The 22,706-nt window shown below is 47.5% G+C and overlaps 1 protein-coding gene across 1 annotated transcript; it reads right to left on the reverse strand.

Annotated features, from left to right (window-relative positions):
• Nucleotides 1-689: 689 nt before the first annotated feature.
• On the reverse strand, nucleotides 690-15,861 carry LOC106499315 (uncharacterized). Its single transcript, XM_013960784.2, has 6 exons — nucleotides 14,290-15,861; nucleotides 7,196-7,370; nucleotides 6,180-6,384; nucleotides 5,125-5,747; nucleotides 3,246-3,391; nucleotides 690-2,403 (listed from the first exon to the last, which is right to left on the reverse strand). Exons 1-6 carry the CDS (start codon nucleotides 15,858-15,860, stop codon nucleotides 1,608-1,610), a joined length of 3,516 nt encoding a protein of 1,171 aa, XP_013816238.2. The 5' UTR covers nucleotide 15,861; the 3' UTR covers nucleotides 690-1,607.
• Nucleotides 15,862-22,706: the final 6,845 nt, after the last annotated feature.

The following is a 22,706-nucleotide window of genomic DNA, read 5'->3' on the forward strand; positions in this document are numbered from 1 at the left end:
TTAGTTGACTTCTGGACAAATATATGTTTCCTTGCTTGGATATTCCTGTAAAATGAATGCCTGTAGCAGGAATATTTTGTTGACAGTAAATAATATTGATTGGCTTTGTCTTTGCTGTATGGATCTGAAAGAAAAACATTTATGGACTGCTCTCCGAGATCCCCTGTCCAAAATTCAGGCTCCTTTAATTTAGCCTCTGGAGTTATAATCTGGCCTTTGCTGTATAAGTTGCAGCATGACATTTTGCTGATCTTGTAATCACAAGGCCACAGTCGGTGGTAATGTCAGGCTGGAAAGGTTAAAACCTTTTCTTGCCTTTTTACCATTGTTCAGCTTCAAGCAATTTCCACGCTGAGGAACTGGGAGAGGGCAGGCCTTACAGGGGGTGCTTGGTGCCCCCGCTGCAGCCTTCGCTTCTGGCGTCTTGGGGACTGAACTGCCCCGTCAGGACTGCGTCCAAAGCCTAAGAGTTTGTGCCAGTCCGTTGTTGCCTAGTAATAATTAGAGAAGCACAGCTGTACCGTTCTCCCACTTTCATTAGCACTAGCTTCTGAATTTTTTTCAGGGGTCCAAAGAATGCACATAGGCACATAGCTCACCTGAATGCTATCCGCACCAAATGAAATACCAATTCCAGAAAACAAATGAACCCAAATATCAAAAAATACCCACCTAGAGTCATTGAAACATAATTATTAAAACCTTTTATGTTAATCTACAGTACAATGTAAATTGCTCCTTTCCATTAAATTTTGAAATACACTAGATTACATCTTTTAAATAATCACAGACTTTTAAGTTCACTATTAGTGGTAGCAGAGCTATATTTACATACAGTTCTGGAATATTTCAGATGCAGCGTTATGTTCCAGTCCCTAAGTCAGTTAAATAACAGACTAAGTGGAGGGATACTGCTCTTCCCCAGGGTTCTAGACACATTTGGAGTGTATGTGTGAGAGAGCAAGAACTCCACTTATTCTTGTCTGCTTTTTTTGTTTGCTGTGAGCATGCAGCTGAATCTGAGCAATTTGATACCTACATGGTTTGGAATAAAGACTTTTCTTTTTAAACAAGTATTTTGACTGAATGTACAGAAATGAATAATGAAATATAATCCTTAGGAGTAGTGGTGGAAATATCATTTTCTCCAACCTTTCTCCTGTTGGGTAATACTGCACCTAATTTTGACCCTGACTTTACCTAATGCTGATGAAACACAGTCAGTGGTGGAAACCTCTCTCATGTGGTCAAGATCGGCTTTCAACGCAATCCATGCAAAGGCAAGCATCATACACCATTCTCCCACAGTGCAATATTAACAAGTAAAATTCAGTATTTTCCTCCAGAGATTTGCTTCTCAGGGAAAGCCTATTTGTGTTTCTACATCAGCCACAAAGAGACTGTGAGTCCGAAGGCTGGAACCAGAACTGGGCCGTAACACTTGGTTCCAGTGCTGCAAAGAATTACCAGTTGACATGGGCCAGGCTCCTTCTCGTGTTCTTCATGGAGGAAAACCCAGAGCAAGTTCAAGCCACTGAGTCTCTCAATGGGCCTTGCACATGGCCCTGCTCAAGCTGAGTCTCTCCTGCGTGTCTCCCATGCCGGACTCAGGGCCTAGTGTGAGGAGTGCTGATCATGATGTTGGGCAGTGCGTTCCGCCGCTTCTTCCAGGAGCCCAGCTCCCTCGAGTACCGCCTGATCTGCCTGAACCAGTGGTGAGTCCGTGCCCGGTCGCTGTCCCGGAACACAAACGCCTCCCGCCTGATCTCAATGAGTTCAAAAGTGTCGTCACAGTCAGGATCCGTGGAGACGACACAATTACTCAGCCTCAAGGGCTCCCTGAGCAAATGGAACTTCCCATTATTTTTGTCCCTGATGAGCACCAGCACGGCATCTTTCACAGGCCCTGGCTCGGCTGATTCCAGGCTGGACTCAGACACACGCTTCATGTTCACCAGGAGGAGGACCTGCATGTTCTGGAACTTCAGGGTCTTGCTGCCTTTCTTCACCCACTGGCCATCGGGGGGCTGGGCCAGCTGCAGAGGCCCTTCCATCACAAATCGTGTCTCCTCCCGCAGCCAACCTACAGTTTTGAGGGCGGTTTCTCTCATCTCAATGTTGATGACTTCTCTTTTCTTCTTGCTGTCCTGGCGAAAAGAACGCAGGGTCCATGTGTTCCCTTCCTGCTTGGTTTTCATGTTGATGTGCTCCAGGTGGGATTCAATGCGGCTCTTGGCCTCCCGTAGGCTGCCATGATCTGGGTGGTACTCGGTGGTGGCCTTGATGATTCTGCTGAGCAGCAGTGGGTACTTGGTGACTCTTTGCAAAGGGGCCATCAGGAAGGACCTCAGGTTCATCCGCCGCAGTGCTGTGTTGTCATTCTGGGAGACGTTGAGGAATATTCTGCAGGGATTTAAGAAGAGGGAATGAAATGGTGGCTGTTCTGCCAGCAGATGCTGCATCCAGAATACAAATGAACAGTGTGGTGTTGACAGATACTGAACACCGCAACCCCCCTTTGGTTTTAACAGCTTTGTGAATTCTGTCTTCTCAAAAACTAACAACAATTTCTGCAGCTGTGCTCAGCTGCAGAGCAGCGACAAGGTGCCTGGGACTCCAACACGTAACATCCTGGCTGTCCTCTATTAAATTATTTTAAAACAACAAGGGCGTGATCTTTCTCTGGTACACACTGACGTAGGCCTGAGGCAGATACATCAGTTTATATCAGATTACATTAATTTGTAGCTCCTTTCATCATTAGATTACAAAGTATTCTGAACAGGAATTTGGTAGCATCATCATTTTATAGCTGTTGCAGGGAAAACAAAAGTGACTCACCCAAATTTGTCCAGCAGGCTGGGGCTAGAGATGGGAAACAAACTCAAATCATATGTGCTTCACACAGTGGCTTAAGCCTGGCACAGAGACTGAGAGCTGTTCTCAGCTGGATGTTATTTGGTGAAATTTCAGCCCAGTGGTTAGTGGGCAAACACTGTTACCACAAAATGCAGTAGACAGCCGGGGACCAACAGGATATATCAAGGACTGAATATGTTTTGGAGAGTGAATTACTCTCTTCACCCCAAAAGAGAGAAACTCATGAACGACAAATATTAGGCAGCATCAAAAACTTTGATTTAGCTGAGCTGAACAAAGGCTTCACCCCCTGGCTGGTGACTTTCACTCCCTAAAACCTGAAAAAATACTCTTAGCCCTTTTCTTACCAGAGCAATTTTTCTCACCTGAGCAACTCCTTCTCCTTCTCCAGTGCATTCAGCATATTCACGGAGGAGGACTGCTGAAGACAGTAGGTCTGAAAGGCTGGCAGCATGTTGACGAACTCCAGAAAAATTTCACCGATGCACACGGTCATCAGGTCATCGTCACTCTGCAAGCGTGCAACACAACCCTGCTGGATTAGCTCAGGAGAGGTGGAAGCACTGAGGGGGTCCTGCCAGACCCTCCACTCAGTCCTATCAACATTAACTTATTTGGTGAATTCCAGGCCAAAGAGGGAACTGGGCTCACCCTCTATGGCAGACAGAAGTCCCTGCAGGTCTAGGCGTAAGCAGTGTGTGGGGAGGGGAAGGAAATCTGGTCTAACTGCTCACTCTGCTACATATACAGAGACCTACGACACTCTGCTTCTGCGGGCTCAGCCAGGAATTTGGCCTCAGCAGACTAGGGGCTCAGAGGCCAGAATGAGCCTGCTAGGCAGGAGGGTGCACTGGGGCCCTTCTTGCCCCAAGGTCTGCCATAAGGTTAATGCAGCAAGGCATAAATTAAGAGCACTTGAGGAACAAATGGGCAGGGTAGGCCTATAACTCAGATAACAGACCCAGCGTTTAACAACTTCTGCATTTGTTCTGAGTAACCGGACTGGCTGGGAAGCAGAGTCTCCTTCAGTTGTGCTCCTACTGGCTACTTTGAGGCCTAAGTAAAAAATAAATGTCCTGGAAAAAATCTTTGATTTCTGGATGTGTAATAGAATAAGGGGAATAATAATAATCTGGTGCCACGTAATGCTGTTAGCTTTGTCTAGGTGTATGCTGACAGGCTCTGCAGTTACTGCTCATTTCAGCAGCGAGAGAAGGAGCAAGTCTCTGGCTGCTGGTGGCCTTTCAGTGCAGTGTTGAGCTCTGACTGCAAAGGGCAACGTGGAGGCAAAGACAGGGAGAGGAACCAGGGAAACCAATAGCTGTTTGTGGGAGCCATTGTCTCAATAAATTATTCATGGAGGACATCATGACGGCAGTACACAGCTGTCCTCACTGCGCCAGGCAAAAGATAGTGGTTGTCAAGGTTGCCAGTTTTTGGGATGTGTGTTGCTCAATCTGACATGCAGGGTTTTGGAGAGGGAGATGAGGGATGTGTTTCCTAGAGAACAAAACATCCTGGCAAAACTGATACAGCAGTAAGTGAGTTGTGGTCCTCAAAAAAGGAGAGAGTGGAGCTGTTTATTTGTCCTTTGCTGTGATTGTCTGGTGCTCTGGAGTCTTATTTATACTGCTCTGCCCTCTGACCACCATGCCGGTGGGATAGGGAAGTCCCTTGTGCAAGGCAGGGTGCAACAGTAGAAGCAGCTCATGCACTGTGCTGTAAGTGCACGCTGTCATCAGAGCAGGGAGCACCCGTTTTCTGCCTGGCCCCAGCAGCCAGCCTGGAGGCAAGCTGCAATAAACTGCAACATCATGGCAGGCGTATCCAAGGCAGCTTGAAATGAGCCAACTCAGGGTTGGAGAAGAGTGTGGCCGGCTAGCTTGGTCCTCTTCACCCTTCTGGAGGCCAGATCAAGCTGAGCTCTGTACCCCCATGGTCATACTCTTATCAGTGTCCAAGCTAACTGGCTTAAAGCTAACTTTGGTAACAGGCCCGAGTTAGGCCAATGGTCTGCTAACATCAGGGGCATTATCACAGCAGAGGAGCGAGGCCAGCAGCTCTGAACTGGCAGAGGCTACTGAAATCACTTGTTTACAACAGCTGAGGGAGAAGGGCATTGGGCAGATGACCAGAAGCCAGGAGTCCTACCTCCTCATTCCCTGCTCTATGCTGCCTTCCTAATACAAAACCTGGCCCTGTCTCTGCCTAGTCCAGCCCCCATGGAAAACGCAAGCATTGTACCTGGTCAAAAGCCCGATCAATCTCCTCCTGGAGTATCTCCAGGAAGTTCTCATTGAGGTCGATGAGCTCCTGGATGTTGCTGAAGACACCAAGGAGCTGCTCCTGGCTCAGTAGCCCAGCCGCCTGCATGGGGAGGTAGAACTCCTCTTTGATGATGCGCAGGTCCTCTCCGTAGCTGGCCTCCGTATTGACAAACTCCAGCACGGACTCCTTGCGCTCCGTCCTGCGCTTGCAGCACTTCTCGCAGAGGTCAGCCCGTCTCTGGTTGCAGTTCTGTGCATCTGTCTCCACTGGGAGGTCCCTCTCTCCGCAGTCGGTGCAGGGCCGGTGGGCTTCCCAGGCCTGCAGGGAGCTCAGTGTTTCCACTGCCCTGTTCCTCCACTTCCTGACTGGTGTCTGGCCAATACTGCTGTCTGCCCTTGCCACCTCCGCCGACCTCGTCTGGGTGGCCTCACTGGGATCTGGGTTGTCTCGGTCTTCGTTCACACCAACAATCCCACTGTCCGTGCTCAGGCTGCTGACATTGCTCCAGTGGTGCCTGTAGCGGAGGGAGCCACGTGGGGCACGGCGCGTCTCATCGAAGCTGCCGCCCTGGCCAAGGTTGGCTTTTGCTACCACTGGACCTGAGAACAGACACAAATCATTACAGGCTCTGCCAGCTGCACAGAGCTCACCTGGGAAGTTCAAGCTGGCACAGCTGCGAGCATTAGGAATCCCAGGGAGGAAGATCTGGTGAAAGCAGGACTGCAAGCCATCTCCTCTCCTGTTTTGCTACTGGGAAGAGGGGGGCAGAAGCAAATGACCTCCAGGTGAGGCCTGGGGCCTGCCACCCCTGCACTGCCTATGCCTGTGAACTCACTTGGGCTCCCTCTCCCCCTGCCATCTGCCAGGCAGGGACAGAGACACAGCAGATAGATCCTGATTTCTTGCACACCAGTGTTAAATTCAGAATGCCTCCCCTCCCCGGGTCAGTAGAGTTACTCCATATTTATGCCAGCATAGCAGGGCTCAGCATCTGGCCCATCAGCCCCTCAAAGTGCGCAGGATGTGGGTACCATAGTCCCGCTCCTGCCGGCGCTTCTGTGCATGCTGCCGTGCTGCGGCCGCAATCTTCAGCTCCAGCTGCTTCCTCTTCACGGAGTCTGTTGGCATGGGGTCACTGAAGTGCGGCCGCAGCCGGCACTCTCGCTGGGCCTTGGCACTGTCCGTGCTCTCATGGGCGATGTCAGAGCTGGATCGGCGGCAGGCAGGACTGGAGGTCTGTAAGAAAGGCAAGTGGGCTTGGGGTAGGGGGAGTGGACCCACTGCAGGGTAGGCAAAGCAGGGCCTGGTTTGCCGCCACTGCATTTCATTTGCCAAAGGAAGGAAAAGGCAATTCATCAGTGGTGGGTTTGTAAACCCAGCTCTGCCACATGACCAACTGTGGGAAAATCCGTCCTCCCAGCTCTCTCTGTCTTGCTCAGTCCTGACAGCAGGGATCCCTCTCCTTTGTACAGCCTTTGTACAGCACCGAGCACAGTGGCTCCGTGGTGGCCAGCTCACATTTGTCAAACAGCCAGGAAGAAGTGAACAGTATAGCTCTAGAGACCCCAGAAACACAAGGTCCTAAGGGGGAACTGGATCTGTCCTCTGGGGATCTGAGCTAGCTTGGCTCTGTTCTGTGACTATTTTGGGTTCAGGAACACCTGCCTTTTAGCCTTACTTATGCTAGTGGCTTGACTGACTGGAGACTAGAGAAGGAGCCTGGCTGATCTCCCAGGCAGTGCCGCAGTGAGGGGCTGGGGGCACAGGGAGGCCCGTGAAGGAGTTATTGCTGGACTCCCTGCAAGAGAGGTAGTGGCAGATAGGCAGGGGCACATAACTGACTCCTGTTTCATTAACTGCATTAGAAATCCCATTTTTAAACAAAGTTTGATTGATCATGGGAGTTGGGGTGACTTCAGATCCCAGGCTCCCAGCCTGCCCAGTTTTCTACAAGGGAGGGATCCTTCAGAGCCTCTGACAAAGAAAAAAAAAAAAAGACAGCTCCTAAACACATGCCCGAGGTGACAGGGGAATTCCTCTCCCTTACGTTCCCTGCAGGTTGAGCATCGCTGGATGCCTCATTGCTTGGCTTGTTCTCCCAGGTCTCTGTTGCCATGGACATCACTGTGGGTTGCTGGCTGTCCTCTGGAGGTGGGAGATCGTCTTTCCTCAGATCACGCTCTCCCTTGGCGGCGGATTTGGCAGCAGTCTCGGCATTGCAGCTGCAGGGGAAGGAGCAGATTCTGATTAACATCACATGCGCAGTACCTGCAGATCCTGACACAGATGAGGCTGAGCAGAAAGCCCAGGTTTGAACAATCAGCTGCAACAGTTCGGGGAAAGTTCAGGCAGAAACCTAGACTGGCTGGCATAGATCAAACTCCTGGTTAATTGTAGAGCTGTGCATGTGTTTAGGGACTCTAAACACAGCTCAATTATAAAAGTGCAAATTGGCTAGCTGCACTCATGCCAGCATCAGTTTGGGGTATGAAGTCTCAGGTGTCCACATGACATTTTTGTGTCCATAAAACATAAGGTTCTCCCACAGGGACCAGAAAAAACTCCAAGTAGGCCATATCCATTTTCGCTACTATTTAAAGAGATGTTGTCAGCACAGAAATCATACTGCTCATCTGGAAGAAAGTTACCTGCTAAAAACCATAATACTTTGAAGAGATTATAGGATTAAAGTAGCTTTCCTTCTGTTTTTCATCTCATATGATCCAAAGCCCACTGCAGCCATTGACTGGATCTTTTGGTGCACTTAAGAGTCCTGAAGGGAGCAGCAGAGTCTGCTCTTCCCACCTGGCAGTTCTGGGAGGCTCCTACTTGTGGTCATCCTGTCTGGGACCGACAAAGGCCTGGCCTGCCTGATCCAGGCAGCCTGTTCCAAGCTGATGATCCCCTCATTGTAGGTAACGCCATCTCTCTAGTCAGAGAAAGGCTGGTGCAAAACCACTGACTTGACAGAGGAAGAAGCTGTAGTTTGTTATACTACTTGGGATTAGTTTTTTTTTAAACACACACTCTCTAAGATGCCTTATTTCCATGCATAATGAAGCCTGCTTGGAAGAACATCCAGATTTTTCTTTCATTTGGGACTTATTTAATTTTTATTGGCTTAGATTCCTTTAAAAAGAAAGGTTGTCAGGCCTGGATGGGGATGCTTCCACATAGAGGGAGCCAGGGTCAGGAACACATTTCAGGTTATGCATGTATTTTATGCTTAACAAAAGTCTCCTATGATAAAATCTGCTTCTTTTTAAAGGCTTCACGTGTAAACTGACGCTGGTAGGTCATACTGCTAATGTGCAATTCCAACACTCAGCTACAAGCAAACACATGAGACAGATGGGCATTTTCTTTACAATGAGTGACAGTTGGCTCTGATAACAAACCATCAGCCAATACTGAAACCGCTGAAGAGGGAACAAATCTCCCAGAACACAAACTAGCTCTGTTGTCAGGCCAGAAAAGTTGGTTTGCAACTTTCCAGCTGATGCTTTTTCATCTTTCTCCATTTATGCTTCCAGGTCCCAGCTGACGCTTCCAAAGGATTTACAAGTTTATAAAAGAGTTTAGCCATGGCTGTGCACATAACACTGCTGTGACGGCACAGTGTTAACAGGAGGCTCCCGGCTTTTACTTTTTGCTTTGCTGCTTCCCTGCCATGTGGATTTGGACACATCATTCAGTTTCTACAGGCCTCTCCTTCCCTGCCTGTAGAAAGGGAGCAGTCTGTATTACAGACTGTATTAGACCCTTACTGGGTTGCAGTAAGAGCACTGCAGACGCACACAGCAAAGCCGTGGTCCCACAGTACTGTCCTGTGGCTGATCTGGTTTAAGAGGTGCCTGTCTCTTTCCTCCCGCCCGTCCCCAGCCATGGTTGGAGGTACCCACCCCTTCAGTTGGTTTGGTCTAATTGTGTGGCCATGATCTAAGATCAGTCTGTGAAATGATCCGGGTTTAAAAAAAATACCCTCCCTCATAGGCACGTATTCCCAACCAGTTCATTTCATTGATGCTGTTTTGGGTAAGGTCCAAACAGTTCAGCAGGGCACAGCTGAGGGAGGAGGGAAGGCAGAGAGTAGGGAGCAAGAAATCTCTTGAAGGGGATCTGCCACTGTCAGCAAACCACCATTTCCAAAACCCACTCCTCCCCAAACAGCTTCTGGTTGAAATACACAAAAAGAAGGGAACATGCTGAGACATGGAAAGGTGACAGGATGTATCCAAGGTCAGCAGAAGAGCTCAGAAGTGGAATATTATCTTGTCCTCTTGATCACATCACCTCCCACCATAAAGCCCATACTCTCAGGGAGAAGCTGAGCTTTCATTTGTCATTTTTACAGTGCTTCAAGATCACCCACTGAAACATGGAAAGTGCTCCGGAGTATTACTGCTCCTCTAAGTGAAGCAGACAGCAGCTTTCCACCGATAAGGAAAGCTGGGAACCATGTGCCATTGGTTACTGTGGTTTCCATAAGCCATAGGGATATTTAAAAAAATTCTCCAAACACGACCCGAAGTGGGAAATAAGAACCAATACCATCCAGAGAGCTGAGTTAAGGAAGAGTGACAGGATATTATCTGAGAAATTAAACCCACTCCACGGTCGGTCAGTTAGAGGTAAGAAAGGCAATGATGGCAGAGCCCACGCTGTGTGAATAGAGATTTGTTCAGCCCTGGTTTGACTGCTCTACTTCTAATTGTGATTAAATGTCTCTGCAATGAGGTACTGGCCATGCTGTGTGCAGGTTAGTGCTGCCACCGCAGAGCAGTTGCTGTGCGCTGCACTGCCAGTGTGATCAGGGGAATGTAGGGAAAACAAGGAGGACACAGCAGTTTTGTAGAACCAAAACTTAGGGCTTCTCCTTTAACCTTTGCCCCTGGCTTAGGAGGGAGAGGGGAACATAGCCAAGAAAAAGGGATATTGTCCTCTTCCTACCCGCAAGCAGAGATCTCAGTTGCCAGGAGTGGTTCTCCATCAATGCCTATTCGAGCCACCCCCTCTGCTCTCGCACAGAGCTACAGAAGGACTGGGGGACACAAGCCAGCTTTAAGCCACCTTTCTGCTCCCCCAACTCTGTTGCCAAAGGCCCAGCTCCTTAGGCTTATCTGACTTCTTCCACTTTCAGGTGGTTGCACAGCAGTGCCTCTGCTTGCATCTACAGTGGGGATTATTTGAAGGCTCTGGATAGAAAGGAAATAGCTAGTGGCTTTTACATTATTCTTCAGGGCATGTGGCCTGTCTGCATTCACCTTCAAGCCCAAAGTGATCCCAGATCCCCCTGTGCGGCTCCTGTTCCTCTGTGGGCTCCAGGAAGGTATTGCTACTGTATGTCTGGAGATCAGCAGGCTCCTTGGAGACACAACCATCCCTTTCTCTCTGTCCTTCTCTCCCCTTTCTCTGACCCTATCCCGTAGGCACTTCTCTCACCACATCTTACATTACAGCATTTCAAGTCCACCATTCCCATGCTCACACCAGTCAGACCTGGTCTTCGCTTCTCTTTCCTCAGCCAGGACCCTCCCATCACACCATCAGTGACAGCCTGCCAGGCCAAGCTGGATGTTGCTTCTTTCCTCTCCCTGCTCTCTCAGCCTTCCTCTCCTTTTCTATGAAATTCTTCCTCCAGCTGTACAGTTTTACCAGTCAGCAGACCCTCGCTGATGCCAGCTTCCAGTCTACCATGGTCTCTATTTATGTGAGCCTTAAAACTGAACTAAACGCACTGGTTTCTGGTATCACTCAGATGACCTACACAATGGTCTAAACTGCATTTACTCCAGGTTTCAGAGCATCTTTTCTTTTACACCTCCTGTATTATTCATTTTCTCATCTCTGCCTCCCTGTGTAATAGTCTTTCCTTCCACCATCCGGCTATACTCCCTGCATACTGCTTTTTCCTTGTGCTCTACCCTCTCTGCCAGCTGCAGTTAATTGATGGCTGTAAGCACAACTGCATGGCTTGTGGGGATCCTGCCACCTGGGCCCAGAGATTGCCATCCCTTATGTCAGACTTATTTCCCCTGCTCCTTACAGTAATGTAAGGATAATGACAAAAGTCCTTACTGAACCCCTTGGAGTGCCTGGCATGTTTCCTTTTGTGGGATCAAACCACTTCCTGGGATAGGAGTTATTCTGGTTGGGGATGACGTGAATTTTTCCCATTCTCTCCAAGACGTGGTAGACTCAGACCAGCACTTCCCAAGGCAGGCTCTTTCTGAATGCCCTTTTACATCTCTGGGTCATTGGCTTTCTCTGAATCTTGAGGCAACAGAGGCACTGGGTCTGCGGTATACAACTGTAAATGCATCTGCTTTCCTTCCTTATCTCTGTGGGACCCTTCATAGATGTATCATCTTCCAGGCCAGCAGTTCTCAGCCCTTCCTGACTCTTTCTAGCTAATGGGAACAATCTTGTCCCTTCCTCCCCCGGCACTTTCCTTCCAGAATTGGGGTTCTTTTTGCTGTGGGAAGCTGTGTCTGTACCCACCATTCTTGTGTCATCCCAAATAAACCCAATCACTCTTTTCAGAAAGCCTTCTTCCGCAGTTGTGTCCTTTTTTTGCTTTTGCAGGTTTTTGTTGTCACCTTCTCACCTCATTTCATAGACAGGAGCCCCTGGTTCTGGCCAATCCTTATCCTGAGCTCTTTGCTGCTTAAACAGGTTCAGAAAGTGGACTATACATTTAAATGCCTAAAGGATTTCCACCTAGATCTCAACACTCCTTCCCAGATGGGATTACAACCTAAGTTAAAGGTATCCAGCGACTCATGAGGGGATTAAAACTGCCATAATTATAAAGTTGCAAAGCAAACAAATGCTCACTGCTGAAATATTAAGCCATTTAAATGAGCTATAAGTAAATAAGTATGAATTGCTGGGGAGACAATTAAGCTGCCAGACAAAACTGCTTTGTAAAATTGTAACACTTACACAAAACCACCAGAAAGAGAAGACAGTCTCAGCTCTCTTATTCTGTGACACTCCATCACAGCATCTATACCAAAGGTTTGACCTTACTCTTGCTGAGCTCAGTACCTGTGGAAATGGGACTGAATGCCTAGCTTTTGGTTCATTTCATTTGAGACCTAGAAAAAATGTTGCCTGGACTTCAGTGAGTGTAATTTGACAATTTGACATAAGACCCAAAAAGCCGGGCCTCTGTAGTGAGAATCAGGTTGAATTATGAATGAATCTTCAGTCAGTTTACAGTCTCAGGTGAAAATGATGTAAAAGTGAGAAATTTCTACCCAAAGGAAACTGGAATTAACCACTTCTTTGGCACTGCCAACAGATCGGTTTTTCTACTGCTATCCTGAAGAAATGACAGCCTTTACTATTAATTGTTACTACTATCTAAAATAAACAGGCTAGGGTGGTTCCTCCAATAAAACAATATCTCTCTAATCACGGAACCACTGTCATTCACATTTTCAGATGAGTTTCCATTTTCGCGTTAATAAAACCACCTTATACTCTTTAACAAATCCAAATGGGGGGGACTGGGCCCATGCACAGAAACTGAAATGACTGAGGCTATTAAAAGCACAGAAACCACAATGAAATCATAAAGTCCCTCAGCAGAAGGTAGTTGGAGGCTAGGAGAGTAGTAGGAGGAAATACAATATGCACTACCCAGTTCTCGTACACGTTGCTGTGCATGCACCTCTGACTAGATACCAGTCAGACCTTTGATCTGCCTGGAGACAGCTGTTCTTATGCTCTTACTCACGGCTTGTGTTATTTGCTTCTGCGTATTTCATTTCACATCAATGATAAAAATAGCCGAGTCAATGAAAATGGTTGCATACCATACCTTTCTCATCTATTTCTTCATCAGCTTTTCATGCTCTAGCACAACAGCACAAAGGCTGGACTGGACAGCTGAAAGAAGCATTTACGGCTCTGACACCACCTATTTCCCTTTGGATTACAAAATGCAGAAGTATCTGCTTGTCACTTTGGCTCTGTCTACACAGGCAGCTTCAACTCCAAAAAATGCCTTTAGATGACTTTCATTCCTGTGTAGAAGTCCCTTTCCTCTAAAAATTGAGTCCAGCTCCAGAGCTCTAGCATTCCAGAAATACCATCCAGTGTTCAAGGTTGGAGCCCTGGCATTTCACACACCACATCTGTGGATGTTGGAAGCAACCAAGAACCAAGTCAAATGTAATTCTTGGAAAAGTTAGTCCCGAAAGCCAAGTTTATGGAAACAAATCATTCCATCAACACCTACTCTTCCTTCTTCCACCAGCCTTATCTAGTGATTAGCCAGTAGTAACTGCTCCAAATTCCTAGCTCCTCTTCCAGAACTTCACTGATTCCTGTTGGGCCACCTGCTTGTATAGAAAAGGATTCCCATTTCTTCAGAAGGCAGGAGCAGGACTGCAATGTCCAAAACCAGGCTGGAGGAAGCAGCCCTTGTGAATGCCTTACCCAGAGAAGGGGAAAACCCTGGATGGAGGAGAGGGAGGAAGATATTATGGAAGTATTTTCAGTCACTGCTTATACTCTCTGAGTTGGCAGGGGGACAGTATTTGCAAGCATTTTCACTCATTGTCTGTGCTGGTCTCTGGAGGGTGGTGAAAGAGAGAGAAAAAATGAGATTTTGCTCACGCAGCTATCTTACTCTCATTAGTTTGCCAGTTCACTACTTACAGGCAATAAGTGAAAGTGCTTATTCCTTTATGTCTCACCACCTGAATTCATGTCCTGTGGTGATGGGACCAGATCTACATCTTTTTTCTAGGGGCTTGTAGTAATACTTTGTACCTCTCTGCTTTCTCTACTTTTAACAGACATTCAAAAAAACACCGACCTGTCAACAATTTATTATGGAAATAAAATGGGTGGGAAATTGGGGCATCAGGACTACTATTGGCTGCTGTCTGGGCAGGATTTAGGTGCACAAAGAGGCAAAGTCTTGATGAAAATGCTTTTTGATGCTTAATCCCATGCAAAGATGGAGTTTAAGCTCAATAGCATAAAGACACATCCACACAGATATTGGAGTCCCTAAAATGAAAGGCTCTGCCTGCAGAGTGTTCCAGCTACAGGAGTTAGGCGTACATATCAGGAGATTAGATTTTTAAGGGAATTGCTTTCAGGTGACCCCACAGACCATGTTACCTTTTCTTAATAAGTTCCAGGGCTGAACCTATGAATTCATCCTTCATTTTTTGTAGTTTAGCTCCATAACTGGATAAATCTGTGGCTTCTAACAGCAGCGATGAACAGCAAGATGACTGGGCTTCAGAAGGCAGCGACTGCCCTGTAAGGTGGATGACATCATTCAATTGTCTTGTCTCTCCTTTCTGCTGCTCATCACTGAAGGTCTCCTGCCCAGCCCTGCGGATCGCTACTGCCTGCAAAGGTGATCGTGGAATTGGGCTAGAGCAAATGGGGACTGGGGACCTATCCGGGCTGGAGATCTGGTAGGTCATGTCCTTCACCTCAGGGCTGCTCATTCCAAAGCCATCTGATGCAGCTGGATAATGGGAAAAGCCAGCAGAGATGTGGTTTTCATGGAACACATCATCATCCTCTTCCACTGTGACTGTGGCTTCATTCACAGCTTTGGTCTCCAGAGCTTCTGGACAGACGTTCTTATTGCTCTCCTCCTCCAGGGTCTTGTTTGCAAGAAGTGCCTTATCTGAGTACTTTGTTGGCCCACTGCTGCTGGCAGATGAATTTGCCTCCTTACTTCTCATTTGCTTGAATTCCTCAAAGGTGGGGATGTAAAGCCTCCCTTTACAGCGTCCTTTCTGACTCTGCCCCAATGTCACTTCGACATCCGTTTCCCCATTCCATTGTTCCAAGGATTCTGCTGTTCTGGATTTGGCCACCTCATGGCTTTTCCCAGTGTCTTGAAGGGGCAAACTGGGGGAGCTGTTCTGCCTTTGGAGCTGAAGCCTTCTCTGAGCCTCCTGCTTGATGTCTTCTGGACTGGTGATTTTGTGGGCAAAACACAGTCTCTGCCTCCCTGTGAGGCCATGCCTGAGAGCATTGCGTTCCACCAACACTGTGCAGCAGTTGAGACCACAACCATTTTTGTACTGCCTGCATGTCTGGCATTCAAAGAACTCCCGGGCCATCAGGTTAGTCAGGGCTGCCTGTGGGCGCACTGGCTTGCTGGGCTCTGCCACCCTGGTGCTGTGCAGCCTCAGCTTCTCCTTCAGTTCTTTTTTGGCATCCCTGTGGAGGGCTCTTTCCTCTGCAGAAGGGAAGAGCCACTGAGGCACTTTGGCAAAGGGAGGCAGGAGCACATTCTGTGCTGATCGTGATGTCTGTTTAGCACAGAGAGAAAGCTTCCTCAAAGAGTCCGATGCGCTCTGTACCGGGGTCACATCCACACAGCCTTCTGACCAATGCCTGGTGCCTTTATAGTGGAAAATGATCTCATTATCCAGGCTCCGGCAGTGAGAATACAGCCCAGAGTCAGCTACTGTTGCCCAGTGAAGGTTCTCCACGCTCCGATACATCCGGTGTTCCACAGGATTGGCCAAAGGTGCCTTGCCTGCGTGGCAGGAGTCTAGAGTGTGGAAGTCCCCAGAAAAAATCTCAGTGTCTAAGTTCTTTAGTGGATGCATGCTGCTAACTGAAAAATCCTTTAAGCCATGTTGTGCATAGAGCTGATTATTTTGGCAGCTCAAGATCACCCGGCAGTTTTCCTGTCTCTCATCAACACTGATGTATGTCATAGCAAATGTACATGGAGGCTCTAAGACACTGGTGTCTAGGGGGAAGAGGAGGGAGCAGGGGTGTCGCTTAGATGCCAGTCAACGTCCACAGACCACAGACAGCAAAGTGTGCTGCTGGGTACTCACATTAGAGAGCTCTCACATGGGTCGAGTCACCATGCGCAGACCTGTGAATGGAAGGAAAGATGAGTTACTGAAGCAGCCTGGTCGTGGCTCCCAGGATGCAATAGCAAGTCTGCTTCCAGGGAATGCAGAAGCCAAACAGCCAACAGCATACAGACAGAGCTGCATAACTAGGTGATGGGCTGCAGGACTCGGGGTGGGGAGAGTCTTTTCCACCTCTAGCCAAGTCAGAGGTGGCTTTACACTACCTGTTTTAATTTTGGAGCGGTTCTTTCTTCCATCAGCTATTCCCTCACAATAACACTGCTCAACTGTAGTAACAGATACCTCAGAAGTGCTTGCTGTGGGCCCAGCTTACTCAAGTGGCAGCACTATGGAGATGGGAGATTTACAAGAGACAATGAGGTTCTTTTCTTCAAAGGGGTTGCAGACAGTACTGTGGGGAGCTGAGGAGGAGGCTGGGGTGGGAAAGGATGATGTGACAGTGTAGTCTCCTCAAAGGCTCAAATAGCAACGGGAAAGAAGAAGGCTGACTGATGGTGGTTTTGTCCCTGAGACTAACTCTACAGCCCTTTAATGCTCTGATTTACCCTTCACAGGGAAGTTGCAAGTGTTTTAGTGACAGGGAGACAAGCAATTCCAAACCTTTTCATCGCAGAGACTGAGGTACCTCACTGATTTACATGAAGGTACCCTCCTGACCCCTTAGCAATAGGCCTGAATGATCAACACATGTTATAGCTCAGTGGAGGCACAAAAGGAAAAGGTGTGGTTTCCAAGGCTGTTCATACAGGCTGTGTTCAGCATCGCAAGGCTCAGGGGACCCAGCTGACTAAATCTCATGTTCAGAGAATGCAGATAGATAGTTAAAATCCAATTTAAATTCAGTGAAAGTCAGCAGGATGTAGGCTAAGTGTCTAAGTCATTCTTGAAAATGGAAGGAGCCATCTGAATCAGACAGGCCTCCTTGCAGTGAACTGATTTATCCTCCTAATTTCTCTTAAGGATTTAGGCCTCATGGACTTGCCCACAGTCACACAAAGCTTGTCTGTTAGAGCTTTGTCCACTCCCTTGGCATCTAAAGGCAAAGGAAATGAGTGAGGACCATACATACAGGAGGAAAGAACAAGACCTGGCAGGCAATTTGGGGCTAGCCTGAGCTTCATAAGGCAGCACAGAGTTGGGATGAAAGGAAGGGCGGTCTAATAATGAGCCAGGCAAGAAACAGCCAGGTTGAACACCCAGGAAGAGGTCTTGGTAAAGCTAGACAACAGGACCACGTAAGTTACAGCCCAGACTGTTTGCTCTGTAGCGGGCATGGATTGTCCACACACTGCCAAGCATTGAGGCAGCACAGACATCTTGGCCAGGAGGAGAATGAAGAGACTTGTTACTCTCTGAGGACTAAGCCACCCCACTTATCTAACCGTGTGAGGCACCAGCGGACATCTTCCATCTGAGGAGAAATCTGAGGCAGTGAATTGCCTGGGGCCAATCCTGGTCATACCCTGGTAGCTTGATTCTCCCCTTGTTTACAGTGGTTCAAGTTAATGTACCCCCCAACACATTAATGAAACTTTCTCTAACCTAATCCCAGAGAGGGAAGGCAGAGTTGCTCCTGTGGATCAATGCTGAATGGAGGATATTACTGCAGTCCTTCATAATCGCTAAACATGAATATTAATTGAAACTAGCTCTCAAGGTGTGGCTGCTTCCCAAGATGTCATAGGCACTTCTCACCCAGTCTTCTCAGGTTGGGACTGGAGTTCCCCTTCTTCACAGCTCTGGAAGAGCCCACAGGCAACAGCAGAGAAACATGAGGACCAGGACTTTCTGTGATCATAGGTTATAACATAATCTGTCAAGAAAGAGAGAATGAGATGATATGAGAGCCAGGCACAGAGTAGGGAACAGGGTTCCTGGTTGTGCTGAAAGGCTCCTGTGAGAAAGTGTTATGAGAGATGTCATGACCTGTCAGGCAGGCCTGTGATCTGGTCACAACCACAGGACTAAAAGGCACACTGGGCTTTCTGCACTCTCCTTTCAGACTCAGTAGAAAGGGAAAATGACCCTTGCTGTAGTGACAGCTGCAACTAAAGCAGTCATTGCCCAAGGCAGTGAGCTATACAGTAAGGCCTGAAGAGAAACTAAGGTCTTTGTGAGGAAGGTTCCCAGGCTACACACACAAGGATACATACTTGTTTGGTGAGCTCTGTGTGTGTCTGCGTGAAAGAGAGACAGCCAGTGAAGAAAGAGCAAGTGAAGAAAGAGCACAGACAGGAGGAGAAGCAGTCATGAGAAGAGCAAAGAAGCAGAGAAACCCTCTGCAGGCACAGAAATGACTGAGTGCGATCTGTCTGTTGCTACTTCTTTCAATTGAGTCCAGGACTTTGCGTGCTGTCTTCATAAATAGATGGGGCAGCACTGAAAATATGACCGACGTGTGTCACCACAGTCTTTCTTCAGGTAGAAATTCACTGCCAAGCCCTGTAGCTCTGACCCATCTTTGAGCTGCAGCACAGCTACAGAGACACCAAGCTTGGGTGGCTGGAACCCACTCTGCCCCTGCCTGCTCAGCTGCATGGCACAGACCTGTCACACTACATGGGTATTTGCACCCCTTGAGCTGACCTCTCTGTTATACGGTGGAACATTTCAAACCTGCTGAGAGAAGAGGGTACCCATTTGCCCTGAAGAGACCAATTTCCTGAGCGGATGGGGAACATGTTAGTGTTTGTAAGCTCTGCTGGGCAGCAGGGATCCGCCGCTGCTTTGTCAGGATTTTCTGGAAGTGTGTGGGGTGGCAAAAGTTGCTTTCATGGACAGAGCAGCTGGGAGAAACTTTCTGCTGGAATAGTGGAGTAGGCAGAGAGTGAGAGACAGAGAGGGGGAGCCGGAGGCATGATTGCAGAGTGGAAGACCCAGAGAAGACAGGAACAGACAGAGCGCATATGCGAGATGGCAGGAGGGAAAGAGAAAGACTTTCCAGAGGAGCTTGCTGACAGGTAGGCAGGCACCAAAAATTACTGGATTAAGTAAAGGAAGGGAATTCTGTTTCCAGATCATTTGTGTTAATCTTTGTCACCCATCACAGCTGAGTTTTCTTTCTCTAAAAGGTGACTTTGTGCTCTAACAAAACACTTTAGACACTGAAAGTCCCTTTGATACTTTCAGTGGAGCTCAGAGCAAAGGTGTACATGGATGTACCTCAGAGGTCTGCATGCAAAGGAGAGTTCAGCGCCCCAGCTAGAGTGACGGGAGCCTCAGCAATAGGTGAGCTCTGATCCACCTCATGCTTGCAAGCCAGCTGTGAAGATCTCATAAAAACCAGCTTGGACAGAAGCACCTGTCTTTCTTCTCACTCTGTCCTTGCAAGAACCTCTCTTTCCTACTAAACTCTTCTAATTCCACCCATTCCCCTCATGTCACCACCCTGAGGGCTCTGCACATCATTTTAGGTGTCTAAGCTTAGCTTCACTGAACACACAGGCCAGTCGCTGCCCAAGTCGTCATCTGGAAAGGGGCTGTTTATGTTGCAGCACAGCCTGCTTCACCTACTGTCCAAAGACACTGGGAACAGGAGGAAAACACTAGTCTCTGTAAAACACCATGAATAACAAGGGATAATTCTGACCTGGACTGTAACCAGGAAACACTGAACCCTTTTCTCTCCTTCCCCAGCTCTTGTGCTCCTTTCCTGACAGCACACAGCAATAGCATCACAGTTTCAGGTCAAGTGCATAAGCTTGTCCGGTCAGTGACACCACTACAATACAAAGCATGTGTCTTCAACCTCAGCTCTAAAGTAACGTTACTGCTAGCATGTTCTAGGCACTGTGCTGGAGGAAAGCAGGAGATGGAGACAGACTAAACCATCTGAATTAATATGCTTCTTACACTTAATGTTAAAAGATGATTTTTCAGCACATCCTCCTAGGCTCACTGTACATACAGAAGAGTTTAGCTGCAGTCATACATGGTCGCCATTGAGCAAATACTGGGAACTGCAGGGACATGGAAGAGTTTGTCCTCCCACTGCCTCAGAACTATAGCTACAGACTGCAGGGGGTCCAAGGTATGGAAACTAGCAGATGCCACAGAAGTGGGAGGCAATGGAGAGAAATAAGACCTGATCTCCTGCATGGTGTCCCAGGTCAGGGTCCTAACTTACCTTTTACTAAAGGTACACAGCAGCATTAATGCACCCTGTTTTCTTCCAGTTAAACCAAGCAGTGACTTCCCAGTTCTCTGTTGCTCCCTGGCATACCTGAGTACTGTTGGTTGAAGCTGCATTCCTTGGTTTACCCACCTGGGCACTTCCAGGCTGTCCCATCTGCACCACCCCAAAGCTAGGGCTTTCCTCTAGTCCAGCAATCCCCCAGGCCAATGCTAGCTTACTGCAGGCCAAATAATAGCAAAAAGGAGCTTATTATGCCGCTGTGGGAATGGCTCTTTGATCACATCATTGTCTGTGCAACATTTGCCTGTTCCCTGGCTCAAGGACTGAAAAGCTTCTGGCTGTTATGAGCCTCACGCCTTAAATGAGCGTAAGACTAAAGGCATGGTGTGCTCAGTTTATTTTCTACCATGTGATTCTGTTTAATCAACTCATCCTCCAATGCTACTCTGATAAGTGCCTGTTTGGAGACTTGCCACTAACCTTCATTTTCCTGCAAAATCCCTCCAAAGAACTTATTTATCAAGGATTAAAGCTTGAAGGATAAATTATTCCTTCCCATACACACTAGAACTGTTCTGCCTGGCTGACCTTCCCAGCAGAGCACCAGACAAAATGTCAGGAAGACAAAGCAGGCAGAAACAAGAATAAGTTGTTCAGTTCTGGTGAAAATCACTATGGGTAGGATCCGTCATGTTCAAGGACTCCTGGGACATCAAGACAGGGGACCACAGAGCCTCGCAAGGTCTCAGAAAAAGAGGTCACAAAAATCTGGCAGGACTGAGTAGGTTTGCCAGTGCTGTTTTGCAGGGTTTACTGCAGTGAGATTTGCTCAACAGACTTGTCCAATAGGGAAACTTGTTCCATGAGACAGTGGACAGCAGCTTGCTACTGTCTGGCCTCTCCTGCCTTGATCAGAGACATCAAGTGAGTGTGGTACATTTTCTGCTCTCCACACTTGGAGCAAGAGATCTCAGTTGCTAGTAAATTAACTTATGAGTCATGCCCATCACACCAAACTGACCCATGGCATCCATTTCTGAGGGACAGGGAGGAACAGGAGCCATCTTACTGCAGCCTGGAATAAGGGATTGAATGAACCTTCAGGTCTTATTCCAATTTCTCTAGTTGAGGTTTTGCAAACTGCACCACTAAATGGAGGACGGTTTATTCCAGAGCACAGTCTCCCTTTTATTTGAGAGATCCAACCAACTAGAGAGACGGGAAAGGCACATTGCAAAGAGCTGTACACTGGATTTTAGCAAGCTATGATACTGCTGTGAGTTTTGTGCTATCTGACACAGCAAACCTCCTGGACACAGCATGACGTCTTTACTGCCATGTCATGCATGCCACTCCACTTTGGCTGCTTAGCAGATCACCAGCAGTCTCAAGGGAAAGAATGCCAGACACATCTATTTTCCAAGTTAAAGGTTAACAAGAAAAATAAAGGTGCCTTGATTATATTTGCTTTCTTAGCTGTTCACTTAGCCAGAGCTGTGCTGCAAGAACTAGTTGACGATGTAGGAGGGTTAGGTGCCTGCAGTTACATTTCTTGTTTTTTTGGCTGTTCTAGCAGCTGAAACAGCAATAGGGCTTACATACTGCCTGTTAATTGCAGCAGCAAAGGTACAGCCACAGCAGCTTATTTAAACCAGTGCAATTTCTTGTGTTTCTTTTCTTTCTTAGGGGAAACAGCTAAGTGTAATGTTCCTCAAATCCATAGTGTCATTACTGCTTTCATTGCCTGCTCCATGGCACAGTCAGAATCACTAACAAGAGAAACAACTGACAACTTGGTCTCAAAACTAGATAATACAGAGAAAACCATATCCATGACAGCCCGTTCACAGTTTTTACAGTTCTTGTGTTCTCAGCTGAATCAGAAGCATGGACTATGTCTTCCTAGAGCCAGAAGGATGTCAGGACACTGTATAAATTGTCATGACAGAGGACCATGCAGATTGGCTTAGTAAAGGTGCCTTTATCAATGAAAATAACTGGAAAATCAGCCTTTTTCATTGCTTGTGTCCCAGTTTTGTCTCCTTGCTTGGCATGTGGAACATAGTCTCTCTTGAACCTCTGATGCTCCTGGAGTCAGAGAACTCCAATGGCTGATAACACAATGCAAATAAAGAGCTCTGTTTTAAGCAACCCAGACACAAATGAACGGTCTGAATCTGAGAATGCACTCTGCATCTCAGTACAAGAGAAAATGAAAGATTTTCAGTGTTGCCGCACTGTAAATACTCTACTCTTTACTAATTATATTTGTAGCTGATAATATAATATACTATTATTGACATAACATTCTATGTGCAATACTGTACATCTATAGTTACCAAGGCTAAATTAGCCACTTAAATATGTAAAGAACCTCTTAGAACAATAGTGATACCTCTTCTTTCCCCACTGCCCAACTCGCTCTCCTCTTGGCAGGATAGTTTAACTACACTGGCAACATCCCCTGGTACCATCTGGAATAGAAGAGAGTAAGCGGGACCCCCGATAGCATGGAAAGCTCTCATGAGATTGTGCATTTCAGT

This window comes from Apteryx mantelli, chromosome 6 (genome assembly GCF_036417845.1).
Source record: "Apteryx mantelli isolate bAptMan1 chromosome 6, bAptMan1.hap1, whole genome shotgun sequence".
Taxonomy (NCBI): domain Eukaryota; kingdom Metazoa; phylum Chordata; class Aves; order Apterygiformes; family Apterygidae; genus Apteryx; species Apteryx mantelli.

Coding starts and splice junctions, on each gene's coding strand:
- LOC106499315 (XM_013960784.2), bottom strand. CDS start 15,860: ATGACATACATCAGTGTTGATGAGAGACAGGAAAACTGCCGGGTGATC. Junction 6,385..7,195: donor ATGCTCAACCTGCAGGGAAC/GTAAGGGAGAGG, acceptor CCTTTCTTACAG/ACCTCCAGTCCTGCCTGCCG. Junction 2,404..3,245: donor AAGGAGAAGGAGTTGCTCAG/GTGAGAAAAATT, acceptor AAATCCCTGCAG/AATATTCCTCAACGTCTCCC.